Here is a 15,866-nt window from a genome sequence, read left to right on the forward strand (position 1 = left end):
CTCTATTCAATTAATGACCCACACATTTAGTGTTATGGTTAATCAACCTTGTTTCCCACCACAGCAGGTAGATGTTTTGAGCAAAGAAGCTCTGATAAAGTCCCTGTACATCGATCGACCCAGCATCGAACGGCAGATACAAAGAGTAAGCAACATGCTGGTAAACACAGTAGAGGATTTAGCTCGTCAACATGCCAGATATTTCTCTAAAGGGGTTTGTGTCAAGCAAAATAGAGCTAAAAACACTGGACTTAAATCCATCCGATTGCCAGAAACACACCTACAAATGAATGTTAAAGATGTCATTTTCTGCATTACTGACCTAATTAAGTTGTGAAAGATCTTTTGAGAAACATGCAGAGCCTTTTCAAATTTGACTACTGCTTTCAGTACTCCACTTGGAGATTTATTGTCTGTTCCCCAACACTCACAATCATTTTCACATTTATCTTTTTCCATCCAGGATGTCAATGAAAAGTGCAAAGGGAGGACCAGAAAGTAGACCATCCTCTGCTGCCAGGTCAGTGAGATTGAACCAAAAGTTGTGGAGGAAATGAAAAGGCTTTTATAAAGTCAAGAGTTTTAATCCTGCACTTTTCATTTTAAACATTCATTAGTCAACATAAACAAGAGACCTATCCCCACATCATTGTGTCATACTGTAACAAGCTCTTCATGGAGGGAAATAGAGAGAGATGGTCTAGCATGCTTTGGGAAGATGTTTTACATTTTTACAGAGTTTCTGGGTATCAGTCCGTGAAACTTCCAAAATTCAAACAATTGCCTCCCATTGCTGCTGCTGTCTATCAGCAGTCTGAATTCACCTCGATTTCCTCAACAACAAGTCCATCCATAATACAAGCCACAGACTTCAATCGATTTTTATGGTTACTTGTGATAAATCTTTTTTTTGTTAGCATTCACAATCATTACGAGACGTTTAGTGCACTTTCAGTTGATTAAGGCTTCTTTCTCTCCTAGCATTGCTCCACGAGGAGGGAAGGGTGCAGCTGCTGGCAGATCGCCCGCTTCTGGGAGATTTAAAAACAAGGCTCTTCAGCTCAGCCTCTCCAAGAAATTCTGGTTATTATTATTATTATTCTCTGTTTTCTAATCAACATTGATTAGCACAAGGAGAGGCAGTAGTGTATATGTGTGCACCCAAATTGTGTCGATTAACTGCTAATGTCAGGTGATTGGACATTTTTCAATCATTTTGCTCAAGCTAAGCAATTATTTTAAGGGAGGCTATAAGGAATAAATCACCCAAAAGGCACCTAAGTGTTTTTGTTAAAGTACGTTAGGAGGGGAAATTATAGGACCTGGCCTTGATGATGATGCTCTCAACACTTGGAACGCAAATACAAATTTCACAGCTCAAAGTCAGAGTCCCCCCCGGCCCATGGGAAGGGCTCTCGGGAGGAGGAGGCATGTCGGCACGGTAAAAGGAGCCTCAGCAACAGCTCGGTGGTGGCCGCTGCCTACATTTCCTTCCTCAATAAACTCTTTGGACAGGTCAGTTCCACATTACCACTCATAGTCATACTCAGTTGCAGTTTCAAGCTTCTTTTTTTGTATATGAAACACCATTAGGAGCAAGTAGATGTATCATGAATCAGCAAATAGTGTGCAAACTGGTCACGCAGTTGCATCAATTAAGCTGTGTCACAGGCCTTAACCGCTTGTGGGATCAATACGTGTCAACATCATATAAATTGTTTCCTGATACATCTACATGTTCCTGAGAAACTTTTAACATTTAATTCTAACACTTTTTCACAATACCGGCGAAGAATTGATAACGCTGAAGGTTGATAACGTAGAGGTTTATAGACTGAACCACAGCGGAGAGAAATAACACATTGACTTTAAAGTTACACAACATGGAGTAGTAACAATCGATTAAACTAAATAAACACTGGTTGCAGCTTGTTTGCAGTGTGAACTAACCAAAAATGAATGCCACTGTTAACAAATCAGCAATTGTTGATATAGAATCAGTCAAACGATTGTGGAAAGACAACATCAGTACCAACCTCTATTCAATCAAATGTCGGACCATCTGATCAGGACTGAAGGATGTTACCTCAAGCTAACACGCACACACGCGCGCGCACACATGCACAGTTATTCCACTTCATGGTTGATTTACTTCCTGGACACTGGGCTGGCTTCCATTAATGCCCCGGCTGGATCAAGTGAAGCATTGGCTGTGTTCAAGCCTGATACCCTGATCCCTGATTGCTGCAGGACATCACTGAATATTTGGGAAAATAACAACTGGAAAAGATTCAATGAAATGATCCACCTCAATTGCGCCTTTCCTGTTAAAATCATTAGTTGATCAATAGAGAGCACCATTTTTATATCTTTAAAATGTGGTATATTTTAGTATTAATGTAGCAGCAAACAACTTTTTCTTTGTGTATAAAATTGTATATGGCTCAGATCCGGGATGTTAATGAGACTTACCAATAAATACCCATTACAAAAATTGGTAGGAAATTGAAATTAGTCATAGGTCTTGCATTCATGTTCTGCTAAAACACGCTGGTCGGCTTTTGAGTCCGTTGTTATGATTTAAAGGGCCAGTGTGTAACATTTATTGACATCTAGTCGTGTGTTGCAGATTGCAAGAAACTAAATTCACCTCTGCTCACCCCTCCGTTTCCAAGCGTGTTGGAGAACTACGGTGGCCTTAAGTTAGTTATCTTTAGGATTTTAGTACAACTCGGATAACTAGGAATGCTCTGCTTTTCTACATGACTAAATAATTGCTTTTAAAAACATATATATATATATATATTAATTAATATACATACATACATACATACATGAAACAATACGCAAAACAAAGGAGGCGGTTTAGGTGGTGAAGGGAGTTGCAGAAGAGCATTGGCATGACTGTATTGACAGATTTACAGTGAGACATGACAGGTTATAATGATCATGCTGTCTCCCTGCATGAATATGATTGTTATTCATCAGTAAGTGATTGCTGATGCATGAACGCTAGGCCTGATCTAACGCTGAGCTCCATTACAACCCTGTGGCTTAGAAATTAGATTTATATACAACTAAATTGATTCCCCAGTTACGTTGTGGTACAAAACATAATGGTGTGTATAAATCCGGCCAACAATAGGTTTCCTTCTAAATATATTTCCTGCTGCAAATTAATTGTATATAAATGTAATTTCTGAGAGAAGGATTCAGCTCAGAATAAATATGCAATTAATTCATTAATACATATTCCCTTGACAACAATATATATTTGTAGTGTAATTGGTAGACTTGACAGGGACTCTTTGTATAATAGTTGTAATTACATAGGCAATATCAATCCGCTTTTCATCAAACATCATAATCTGTGGGAATCTGTCGGCAGAAGGAAAAAGTTACTGTCCCAACATACATGTTTAAAGTACTTATTTCATAAAACAATTATGGGGATATTACTAGTTATTAACATTATATAGGATGATATTCGGATCCTGTTAATTGTGGAACCATATGGAACCGTGGTGAGACCATATAACAAAGCAGAGCCAAAGGCTTCATCACAAGGGAAGGGATATACTGTAAAGGATAACATAAGATCAAAGAAATCCATGCCAAAGGGAGTTACGTGCTGATGATTTTTTTTAAATAAGGTTTTATAACTAGATTTCCTAATAACAAATGGGACCGTTTCATTGTTTTAGAGCAAGGTATAGGAAATGGAAACCGTATCCCAGTGACCTTGGGCTACTGGACTCGATTTCCACATCCTTCTGAGTTTCTGCCTGACCTGCCACGACTGATCTGCCTCGTTTTATTGTGACGGACCCCGGTTTGAATTCAGTAGTAGCCGGACATAGAGGTCTGCGTCGTATCCACAGTATCAGTGATACTGAGGCAGGGAGACCATCCATCCCTCAGCCTCAACACAAGTATCAATAACCCCCTCAGCAAGGTTCACTGTCAGCCCTCATTAGACCCAATGGAAGAGGGGGCCTGGAGAAACGAATTGCGAAAGAAAAACAATCGATGCATTTACAGGTCAGAGCCACAGCAGAGATGGATGTGAAGCAAAATCAACTGCACCCATCAAAGAGCATCATGTATAACCGTGGTGACCATGTGCATGTCACATACCACTTATATGCGTGAGTCATGCTTGCAAAGCAGTGGGCTGTTCAATGGACCATGTGAAGGCAGACAGAATGAAATTAACTGTTAATAGGTTTCGTTCTGACGGATCCATTGAGTCTGCATTGCATGCCGTCTCATCCTTTCTGGATGAGAAAAAAAATCCAATTAATGTGTTGACCTTGCTATCTTAATATGTCCTTGAAGGCTGAAGGATCCTGTGCAGGGTAAACGGCACTGTTGGACTTTTGGGCAAAGATTTATTTTCCTTTTTATGCTGCAGTGTAAAAAAAGAAAAGAATCAGAGCTTTATATAAAAGGTTTTCTAGAATTTGAGGCAGAGTACACGTGGTGTGAGGTAACTGCATCTTGGCATTGCATTTGTGTTTCAACTCTGTTGGCCATATTATACAGTAAATAATCATTTGAACGGCTGCCATGCCGAGCAGCTTCCAAATAAAGTGGGGTCCTCTCCTTTTCCTCAAGCCATTGTGCACTTAAGCAGGATGACCTTGTATGATTTATGTATTAGCCAGCCTGAGTGCCAACATGTATTAGGAGGAAAATATAGAGGTTCTCTTTGTATTTCAGTTCCACTGCTGCTCTAATTTGCCTTCTTAATACTCACATTTTCAGCAGTAAAAAAAAGTTCTGAAGTTTGAAAAAACCTTTTCTTTCATCAGTAATAGAAATAGACACTTGATCAAAAGATCCAGGTACAACCTGGACCGAGCTCAGCTTGTTGGCATTGGCCCGGGTAAGATTCAGATCCTTTGTTGACTCTCATCCCCTCTCCTGTAATTCACAAGCTGCTCTAATAAAAGACAATATAAATGCATTTAATGTCAAGATCTTTCAATATCAAAGCGTTACATATGTTAATTTAAGTCTCTACACGTTTACAAATGCACTAATCAGAACATTGTTTCAGGGAAGTATGCGTGCGATTTTTTATTGATAAAATAAGAATAAGGTTTATTGCCAATCAAGTTTTTACATACAAAGGCATCTGCTTTGATGTTTTGGTGCCGAAGATACATTAAAAGAAATTAAAAACCAAGAAACTGTACATACATGTATCTGAATTGAAATCAAGCAGCTGTGCAGTGCAGTTTTTACAAGTAGTTTTGTGCGGAAATGTGCAAATTTGTCTAAAGGTTCACAGTACGAAGTATAACTAATACGCAATGTACAGAGATAATGTCAGGACTCAGCCAGCCGGACTCCCTCCTCAGCTCGTTGTCTCCGGGGAATAAAGATCAGGACTGTCTGTGCTGACGTTGCGAGTTCGTGCCATGATGTCTGTGGACTTTCCCTCCTCGGGTCTTTGCTGTTTTCCCTCGTGTCTTTGCTGAGTATTTTCTTGGATTTTTTGTATAGATTATTTTCTGTTCGACCATCAAGTGGATTACCTTTTTTCCCTTCCCCTGGAGAAGAGGAGTTTTTTTGTGTTTCGTTTGTGCTCAAATAAACTACGCCGTGTGTTCGGCTAAGACTAGAACCTTCCTGTTGTCGTGCGCTTGGGGTCAGAGACCAACCGTAACAGATAAAGCTCAAAATATTGCATTATGCCCTTTTGTCTCATTCAAAGCTTCTATTGACGTTTTCGAATCAAGCTTTGAAGATCTGTCGTCCTTTTTTATAAATTCATAAGCCTAATAAAAAATGTAATCCATGAAATCCTCAAATTGAAAAAGCGATTCAGTTAAGTATGTTTTTACGAAATCAACTTCCATCACTGAATAAAACTCAGAAGCGCAAATTGTTTTTGACGTTTCTCACAGGCTAAATGCAACACAAGTTGATTGAAGCATAATATTTTGAGAGACAAAAACATGTTATGAGACTTTTTTAACTTTTGGATTGTACAACTATGGAGTTATTGGATGTTACAAGTCAGAAACAATTCTTTGCTGCCACCACTGGAATCTAATTCTCCAAATGATATAAAAATATTCACTAAAGAGACAGTTTGTAACTCCATGTGAACGGAGAGGCGAAAAAAAAATGTTGCCACAAAAATTAAGCAAACGTTGCCACCAAAGGGCGCACACAGGCTCTATGCAGACGTGCACGTATTGCACTTTTGTAGGCTATCAGTCAAGATTGTGTGGTAGCGTAGCGATCTACTGTGCATGTTTGTAGCAGTGTACAGTTAACAGAAGTACTACGACTACTTCTCGGTGGTCTCCGCAGCTGCCCATGTGTCTGTTTGGAGTATAACCGAAACTTTGGACTTGTCGTAGTTGTTCTGTCTGGAGGGGCCTCAGACCGAAGTGTAGTCATTAGCTGTGAACTGTTAAGAGTTTCTCAGAGTGCTGCCACTTAGCATTTTTCACTGCCTGCTGTACTTTCCAGTTCCCACTTCTAAACGCCTCCTTTTTCTAACCTTAGCTGTCTGAGTTTAGCTGTGAACCAGAGTGTGTCATTGTTGTGTGTAATGTGGTGGTATACAGCCGTCATTTATGTCATACTTTGTCTTTTTAAACGAAAATGTCTTGCCTGAGGATATTATTTTGGAGGAGTTTTTCCTGATCCGATGTGAGGTCCTGGGACAGGGATGTCGTATGTGTACAGATTGTAAAGCCCTCTGAGGCAAATTTGTAATGTGTGATATTGGGCAATACAAAATAAACTGAATTGAAATGCAATGTACAGTATTGCAACTTTGGTCATCACATTCTCTGAATTGTCTGTCTACAAATATCGCTATTTAAAGCAAACCTACATTTTACGGCAATCATTTCCCCCTAATGACTATCGGTGTGAAGAGTTTGCTCCTGGCTTTGCCTCACCTTCCCTGAAAACACATCAAAAAGGGAGATAAAGAAGGGGAAAGATAAGGAGAGATGTCCCTCGGCAAATGTCAAAACAAGGCAGAGAATACTCAATGATTCACACAGACACACAAGGCTTTATGCAAATGATATGTCTTGTGTCTGTGTAGGCAAGTGTGTGTGTGTGTGTGTGTGTCCATTTCTTTGCGACTATGAGAGGTTTGTGCAACTCATAGTCACGTGGTTGTGCGTGGGTGTGTGTTTGTATGCACACAGACATGAGCTTATGCTGCATGTCCCTCGGGATGCTGCAGATGTAGCAAGTGTGTGTGGATGCAACGTGTGTGGTGGTATCGTGTCATTTTGCAAATTAGAAAAGACATGTAGCAGGGTTGAAATCCTATTACAATTTACTGTCGACATGCAGCAGTGTTGACATGATATGCATGTTAACATAATTTGGTAGTCAAAAACAGATCACCACTGGGATATTCCTCAGGAGAATTTTCCGTTTTAAAGCCTCCCTGATTTTGTGCCTTGTCCCTTGATGCTGTTCTTTCTTCTCTGCCCCACAGGAGAGAGAGCTGATGCCAGAGGAGTTAGATGGTAAGATGTTGCGAATGTAATTATGACGCAAACACAGGATATATGAAAAGCTTAGATGTTTTTGCTGCTCTTCATGAATCACAAAAAAAGATTGAAGGTTTCTGAGACTGACATTTTTGCCGATGACTTGGAACTACAAAACCAATGAAAGCATCATAACTCGCTCTTCTTGAGAGCTAACACTTTAGTTCCATCTGCTGCTGGAGTCCAACAACTTACGGATAAGTTAAAACGTGTACACAAAGTTTAACTGTCTCACTGTTTGACTCTGGGGAGAAATATTTACCCTACTTTACGGTTGGTTGCGATTGCTGTAATATGTTTGTCTGTCTGTCAGAGCTCCAGGAGGCCTTTAAGGAATTCGACTACGATGCGGATGGCTTCATCCATTACAAAGACATCGCAGACTGCATGAGGACCATGGGCTACATGCCTACAGAGATGGAGATTATAGAAATCATCCAGCAAATCAAGATGAAATGTGTGTACATATCATCTGGTTGTTTGTTTTTTATTTCCCCCTGATTGGTTCAAGCATGTGTGCGTGACTGATGGTCTCTCTGAAGTGAGTAGGTGGGAATGCCTGACTGATGTGTCTGTTGCGCAAAGGCGTGTGCTTGTATATGTGCACATTCTTTCCTACGAGTCTGTGAGGAACTGATGTTTGTCGTTGAAGTTGGGGACATTCGAGACATTTTAGCAGACTGATTAATGGCCGTCACACAGCAGGTGCAGGGGTGGAAGAGTGCGAGTCTGCATGGAGAAGTGTGCGTTTGGTCGAAATCTAACTTCCCTCTCTCTGCTCTTAATGAGTGTGTTTGTGTCTTTGCTGAATGATCAAGTATAGATTTGTGTGTGGTAAAGTTTAAGGTGAATCATCACTGCATTGATTTTTGCCAGAAGCCTAGAAACCACCTCCTGTAACACCTGCCAAGTGTCATAAACCTTCAATGGACACACAGGACTTCACTATAGGTGTGATGTTTTGAAATATCCTGATAACATGGGTGCAGCAATCCAGCTTCATCTACGCAAACACTAATTATGGCAAACGTACAATGCATTAGAACTATTTTTTTTTAATGTTCATATGAAATTGCACACAGAATTTCTTCCAAAATGCAAATTGGATTCATATACAATATTTTACCCTTGCCTTACTTGGCCTAAGACAATAAACTGTATGTAAGAAGTGGACGTCCTCACATTGACACATTGGTTTGTGGACAACGTTTTTTCTGGCAAAAAGCACTGACGACAAACATATCCCATGTGCAGAGGACAGCGGTGGGACCTGTCAATCACGAGGCAGCCATGCCCGAAAGCTTACCCTGCTTTATCGTCTATGCTGTATGGAAAAAGACTTGAAACTAGTAATTGAAACTATAAAATCATACAATGTTTAGTTAAAGTAGAGTAATTTTCTCATAGATTTCTATAAAATCCGACAGCACAGTCTCCTGAGATGAAAAATAATTGGCAACAGACATTGGCGCTCGATAACACAACCTCTTTTGTCCACAGGGGCAGCCAAAATGTACACAAAATTCTGAGTAATGGGAACATTGTTTCGGAGAGGGATGTTGCTGTTGATGCCTTGCCATTTCCAATTCTATAAACATCACATCATAACTATAAAATAAATGTAGGCAAATAGAACTAAACAAGTAATATTTTTATATTGATTGTCTAGGTGCTGGACAATTAATATCAACATGTATATTCCTCCTAAAACTCTATAGGAGACTACTATATGTGCCTGCTTTGAAAAGTATAGCCGTAACTACTTTTTTAGCAGCCTAAATAAAGTAACGTATATTGAGCCGTGAGGACAATAACACCAATAATGCAAACTATTGGCCTCAAAACAATTGCATCACATTGGATAGAGTGAGGCAGTGTTTCTCAGCTGTGTCTGACCAGCTAGTTCTTTGGCTTCACTTGATGTCCCAGTCGTAAATTATGTTCTGATCAGATGGTTAGAATAACAACAGCAAGGATCTTTGTAAAAGAAAATAGAGACAGCCACCGCTGCATTAATCTCACATTAATGTCCCCATCTGATGTGCAAAATTGCAAAACAATTGAGGTTACAGACTTGTGTTTAAAATGATTGTCAAGATTCACAAAAATAGCAAATACATCATGTTGAATAACAGGGAAATCTGTCTGAAATGATCTTTCATTGGCACTTCACCACTTGATGTAATGACACAATATGTGATGCCTCAAACTGCCTCTCGGGACTACAAATGAAAAAACTCTGGCACATTTACAGAAATGTTGTTATTAATGTGCACTGTCCCTTATCAAATAAACCAAAGTAAATAGAAAAGCATGTTATAGCTCTACCTGAAAGGGACACTGTTCATAACACCGGGGCTTTGGTGGTGGTGGTGACTACGTTTGATATTTTCTGCTATGTTGCATACTGTGTAATATGAATTATTAATCTGTTCCTTGATGCCTTAATTTGACCCATGAGGTAGAATGGAGCTTCAGACATCCCTAGTTTAATCTCTGAAGCGTAATCCCTACAGAGCCATTAATACCATGAAATCCACTCTTTCTTATATAACTAGTGTTGCACTATTAATTAAAAAATTAATAATAAAGTCCTACGACTTTTGGGAGAATCTTTTCCACTCCATGAGTATGAACCAACCCACTTAAGGCACAATTCTTCAAGGTGTCAGGAAATCCCCCCAAAGACTGCTGCCCAACAAGGGTAAAGCCAGTACTTTGAGGCAAGTATGAAAGTCCTTTGCTGCCTCCAAAATCAAGGAATAATCAAATATCATTATGAGTGGTCTTTTATGATCCTTCAGCAAGCACAGTTTGGCATAGTTTGATTTTCATCCTCAAGAGTCCTAACACTCTGAGCACTGATTACATTTTTGACCACAAAATGACCGCATGGCTATATTGGAGTAGTCTTTCACATCCACCAGACAATGAAAACCGACAGAGTCTAATGGTGGCCACTAGCAAACAGGCCTTTCTTTTGTCAAACTAATAGCATGAGTCTTCCCATTGTATCAGTCTGTGTTGATAATTAACACAGGGATCAAACAAAACAAAACAGTTTCTAACTGCATTGATGGAGACATAATGAGCGGAGAGATAAATGTATTGTCATCGCCTCCACGCACCGAGGACACTTATTAACTTTTAACACAGAAGCGTGGCATCGAGTCAATAAAGGGCCAGGTGCATAATACCTAATTACTGCATGTAAGTACAATATTGAGGAACATTATTAGTACTGCTGTTTGTACTTTTAACATTTCGATTCACTATATTTGAGACACAAATATATATATATATATATTCACTATATTTGAGAAAAACTGTAACCTGCCTGTAACCGACATGATTAACGTGGTTTTTCTCTCAGTTTAATGTTTTAACTGAATTGTGTTGTTGCTACATTTACTTAAAACATCTCAAATCAATATATATATATATATATATATATATGTATATATATTAACAATATTTGAAAGGGGTCCCTCAGTGATGAACCCAAAGAGACTTATCGACAACACCTCAGCCCAGTCAACCTGTGTGTGCGCGCGCGCACGCGCGTGTGTGTGCGTGTGCGTGTGCGTGTGCATGTGTTAGTGTGTGTCAACATCTATGCATGTGTCCTCTGTCATTCTGCAGGGGGTGGTCATGTGGACTTTGATGATTTCTGCGAGTTAATGGGGCCGAGGATGCTGGCTGAGACGGCTCATATGGTCGGGCTGAAGGAGCTCCGCTGTGCCTTCAAACAGGTGCAGATGTTTTTCTTCATTGATATTGTGACAGTACTCGTAAATGTGTTACAGGACCTTTCCTTAGAGAGTGTGAGGCTCTTGCTTGTCAACCAGTCTATGAATTTAGAGGCAGGTGTAGGGTTTAAGAAGAAAGGAAAATACTCTGATATATTGTGTTTCTAATGAAGGATGGTCCCTGCCATCCAAAGTGCCACCATATTTACATTTCTTTGACTCACATGTTAGTTTGTGCTTCATTGGTCTGGAGGAGACATTTATTGAGTTGCTCTCCTTGACGTCAATACAGAGGCAGGCATTGATTGTCACCCAAAGACAACCCTGGTGTGACGTAGTCCAAGCAGCCAAGCGAGACAAACAGAGCAATCACGTTATTTAGAAGAGTTCATCCACTGAACACAAGACAGCAGGATAGGTTTTTAATGGTTACAGCTAAACATGCTCTTCATGATTAGAACTGAAAAACTAATCACCGAGTACACGGATTAATGTATCTGTATTATAAATAAAGCCTCGGGCATTTAGTTTGACTATTTTGGTTGTTAAAAGGAAGGGTAGAAATTGGACATCAGCTGACTCACTAAAGTTATTATTGCCATTGAAGTGATAGTAAATAAATATATATATATATATTTTAAAAGTGCTTTTGATATGGAAATACAGCTTTGTACACTTCAAATTGTAGAAACAGTTTGGGACTCGATATAGAAAATCCTGTCAATCAAATAACCAACTATTTTACCGATCATGAACAGAAAGCTTTGTCACAATATTTCTATCACAACCAACAATCTCTTCCTTGGGCGACTTGCTTGATCCATCTTTATCAACAGCAGTATGAAATACACTAAGGCACCATTATTCCTCTGCTTAAAAGGTTTTACAATGCGTCCTCTACTTTGAGGAATGCAAGGTGAGTTATCTCCAATTTATCTGCAGTTTCTTTATCACATGTGCGCCATCACCAAGGTCCTAACTAGAAATTAATGTCCTGACCTTTAAATCCATGTCTGGGGATGTTGAATGAGCTTCTACTTCTGCACAGAAACCTCCATAACTTCAGAGTTTAGTTCACTCTGTGACAGATGACATTTTCACTTCATATTCACTTAAAAAGTCTGTCTCACTTCAGTACCAACACTAACACTCGACTAACACCTCGTGAGTCAGCTTCGCCCCATCTGCCACTCAAGCTGTTTTCAGACCTCGTGCAGCCACGTTATAACTATGCACTGTCAATGTACAGCTCTTCTTTGCATGCCATTATCTCGGTCTCTTGATAACTTTCTCTCCCTCTATTTCTGTCTTACTTTCTCCACCCCGATTCATCACATCGTAATCAATCTCCACCCTCCACGTCAGCAACAGAGATGTGTTCTATATACTTATTGTGTCATCTCTGATCCTCTTCATATATATGTTTCTTCTTTGCTCGATGCTCTCCACTAACCGCACGTGCTGCAGTTTGACTGTGATGGTGATGGAAAGATCACACTTGATGAGCTGAAGGAGGGCATGAAGACCCTCCTGGGGGAGAAGCTGAAGAAAGGCGAGCTGGAGGAGATCCTCAGCGACATTGACCTCAACAAAGACGGCAACATTGACTTTGATGGTGAGCGGTTGGGGATTTGGGGGGAGTGTTGGAGAGGAGTGGACAGACTCCAGGCAAAGTGTGAGAGGACATTAAAACAATGAATACAAAACCATGTCAAATCAGACACTGACACAGGGGCGATGTACAGTAGTGATGCCCAAATCAAGAGGTACTTGAACCCAGGTGCCAGAAGGAAAGATGAACAAATTCCTCACTGTATTCAACAAACAAAAAATAAAAATACAAAAACTAAATAGGACAATACATTGGGTGATGCTGAGTACATTTAAAATGCACACAGAGTAGGATTTTCCTCAAAACATTGTATAGAAACACACAAAAATATATATATATATATATATATCGATATCTGCAGAGACTCGGCCCTCTGCCTGTATTTACTTATTTTGTGGAGCTCAGGGCATTTCTGGGCATCAACCTCTAAAAAAAAACGTAGAGGAATAGTGGACACAGTGCTTAATCCAAAACAAGAGTGAATCTGGGGTTGGCGAGCACCCTACCCTCGTTGAGCCGGGCAGGAGGGGCCAACTTTGAATGGTCTGCTCACAGACCGGAACCTACAAATCAGACTTCATTGTGACTTTAAATCAACCAGCAAGCGACCCATCTTGAGTCAGTTTAGTGTGCAAATAAAAAGCAAGCAGATCAGTCAAATAGTTAAAAGTAGGCAAACCAATAACTGGTTAAAATAGATTCTTAATGGTAATGGATAACCTTATTAATGGAGAAGAAGAAATCTTTTTTAAATGATTTGCTAAAAGTAATGGATTAATGATTTTAACTTCTAACTTTCTGCCAATAACTTTTGTTATATAATAGCATACGTACAATATGGAACAGACATTTATCAGATGAAAAAGGTTGGTAACTGCTGGTCTACAGGATCTGAAGAGCGAACTAAGGAGACAAAGCAGATGGCTCAATGCACCTCATTGGAATGGGTTCAGGATGAGGGGGACAGAAGGAGAACATATATAAGAAATGAGGAGGGCAAAAGGTTGAGATGGGAAAGAAGGGTCGGTTAAGTCAAGGTGGGTTAGACGGAATTGCCCATCCGATCTAATCAGGAGTGCATTAAGCCAATCAATACACATGCCTGGACACCTGTCACATGTCACACAAAGACAAGAAACATGGGCAGCTCAAGGACAAATAAACAACACGATGGGATACAATCACACACACAGGAACACTTGCACACTTACACGTCGATGTGCACATGTGCAGGCGCCATCAACGCCACACACTTAGGTCTGTGATTATGGCCTCCATCACAAAGGGCTTAGAGGTATGATCCTGTTTGTCTTGTCTCAGCAATCCAATACATTACAGTGATCGGGAACATATGAATAGGTGTTGCAGTCCCAGAAGGGATCAATAAACAGGTGCTCCTCAATATCATCAATTAGCTGCTGGGCCCCACGTCCAGAAAACAAGCATTCAGTGAGAAGCTTGTTCCCAGTATACAGGTGGCAGGTCGAGCTCAGGTGTGAGGACGACTCGGAGCTGCTGTTCCGCTTGATTTACTTCTTTTGCAGTGAAATGCTTCGAAGGAGTATCTCAAGAGATAATGTTTGTGGCTTAGTCCGGAATTAAGCTTTACTGCTCAGTCAATTGATAGATTCACACCTACGGTCAGAAGCCTTTCAGAGCAAAGCTCTTCATGAGGACAATGGAAGACATGATTGACTGGATTGATTGAGTGAAACCTGCCTCAAGCCATCTGCAGCTGGGTTTCATCGACAGGCACACATCAATAGCCGTCTTGATTGACAAGTGAATGTGCAATAATGGCCACAGGGAGCTCAATTAAGTGTTAATCAAACTGATTACTAACATGCTCTATCTTACTTCATCAAAATAAATAAAAAACTAAAACCGTCATATTTAAATGTTGAATTAAAATGCTCCTGTATCCTTTCCACAATTTCTTTCTTTGACACATCACGTCGTCACCGCTTCGACTTTTCATTAACTCGGTGATAATGGAAACATTTTGTTATTACATCAAACCATGAGCTGTGTTTGTTTCCAGTTCACGGGCTGAAAAGGACGGTGCTGCATCCCGTGCTGTGCCTTTATGATGTGAGAGTGTCATTAGTCCTTATCGGTGGATCTGCCGCTGTCTGTGTCTCCCTCTATAGAGTTTGTTATGATGCTTTCTGCACGATGACGTCTGATGGAAGAAGATGGAGCGTACCACACTGGATGTAAGCGCGTTCTTCGTCCTGCTGTTGTAATTCTGTTTTGTAGTGACATTATGCATTTGTAATGTATGATTGTAAAAAGACACACATGTAGTCAAAGAGCTTTGTTCATATTTTCATTACAAAAGTTAAGTTTTAGTGAGTACTGAGGGTAAAGGGTGAGTTATGAAACGCTTCAATGTATGGAACAATAATGCTGCATTATCGCCCCCTTGTTGTTAGAATGTGTACAGACTCTTCAGAGCGCCAGATTAATATTCTTTACCCACAATTACATATTAACTTGAGGTTCATGGATATACAAATATATATATATATATATATATAATTTCCTCATAAATGTGTCATCTTTACTCTACATGGACTCGGTATTCTCTGCCGGTATTCACATTATAGTTTTTCCTCTACTCTATGTTCTTCTGACTGAAGGGGCTCTGTTGGGAAAATGTGATGTCACATACTACAATGGACCAAACAGAATTTAGCAACATTTTAATTAGAATCTGATATGTTTAGTATGGTTACTGTCATATATAATAAAACCACACCCACACAGTCCTGAGTTGAGTTGTTGTGTTGAAACTCTTGATAAATAATACATAGATATGTTTTAATTCATTCATAGTCAATGTTATTTAGAAATACTTGATTTGAATCCAATGTTTTGGGGCTTCAAGTGAGGTCCTCACTGTGAGGTAAAACCGCATGCCGCTAGATTGCTCAGCGCCTTCTATGACATTGATCAAGCAGTGTA

General features: G+C 39.8%; 1 protein-coding gene across 1 annotated transcript; it reads left to right on the top strand.

Annotated features, from left to right (window-relative positions):
• Positions 1-464: 464 nt before the first annotated feature.
• On the top strand, positions 465-15,078 carry cabp4 (calcium binding protein 4). The gene is made up of 7 exons (XM_034528585.1): positions 465-520; positions 1,377-1,515; positions 7,484-7,514; positions 7,852-7,995; positions 11,181-11,290; positions 12,755-12,902; positions 15,050-15,078. Exons 1-7 carry the CDS (start codon positions 465-467, stop codon positions 15,076-15,078), a joined length of 657 nt encoding a protein of 218 aa, XP_034384476.1.
• Positions 15,079-15,866: the final 788 nt, after the last annotated feature.

The sequence above is a fragment of the Cyclopterus lumpus genome, chromosome 1, assembly GCF_009769545.1.
Source record: "Cyclopterus lumpus isolate fCycLum1 chromosome 1, fCycLum1.pri, whole genome shotgun sequence".
In the NCBI taxonomy this organism is placed as follows: Eukaryota; Metazoa; Chordata; class Actinopteri; order Perciformes; family Cyclopteridae; genus Cyclopterus; species Cyclopterus lumpus.

What these genes read in the sequence shown, in the direction of transcription:
- cabp4 (XM_034528585.1), top strand. Translation starts at nt 465, where the DNA reads ATGTCAATGAAAAGTGCAAAGGGAGGACCAGAAAGTAGACCATCCTCT. An exon ending in AGACCATCCTCTGCTGCCAG is followed by an intron (nt 521 to 1,376) that starts GTCAGTGAGATT and finishes CAAATTTCACAG; the next exon opens with CTCAAAGTCAGAGTCCCCCC. An exon ending in TCAATAAACTCTTTGGACAG is followed by an intron (nt 1,516 to 7,483) that starts GTCAGTTCCACA and finishes TCTGCCCCACAG; the next exon opens with GAGAGAGAGCTGATGCCAGA.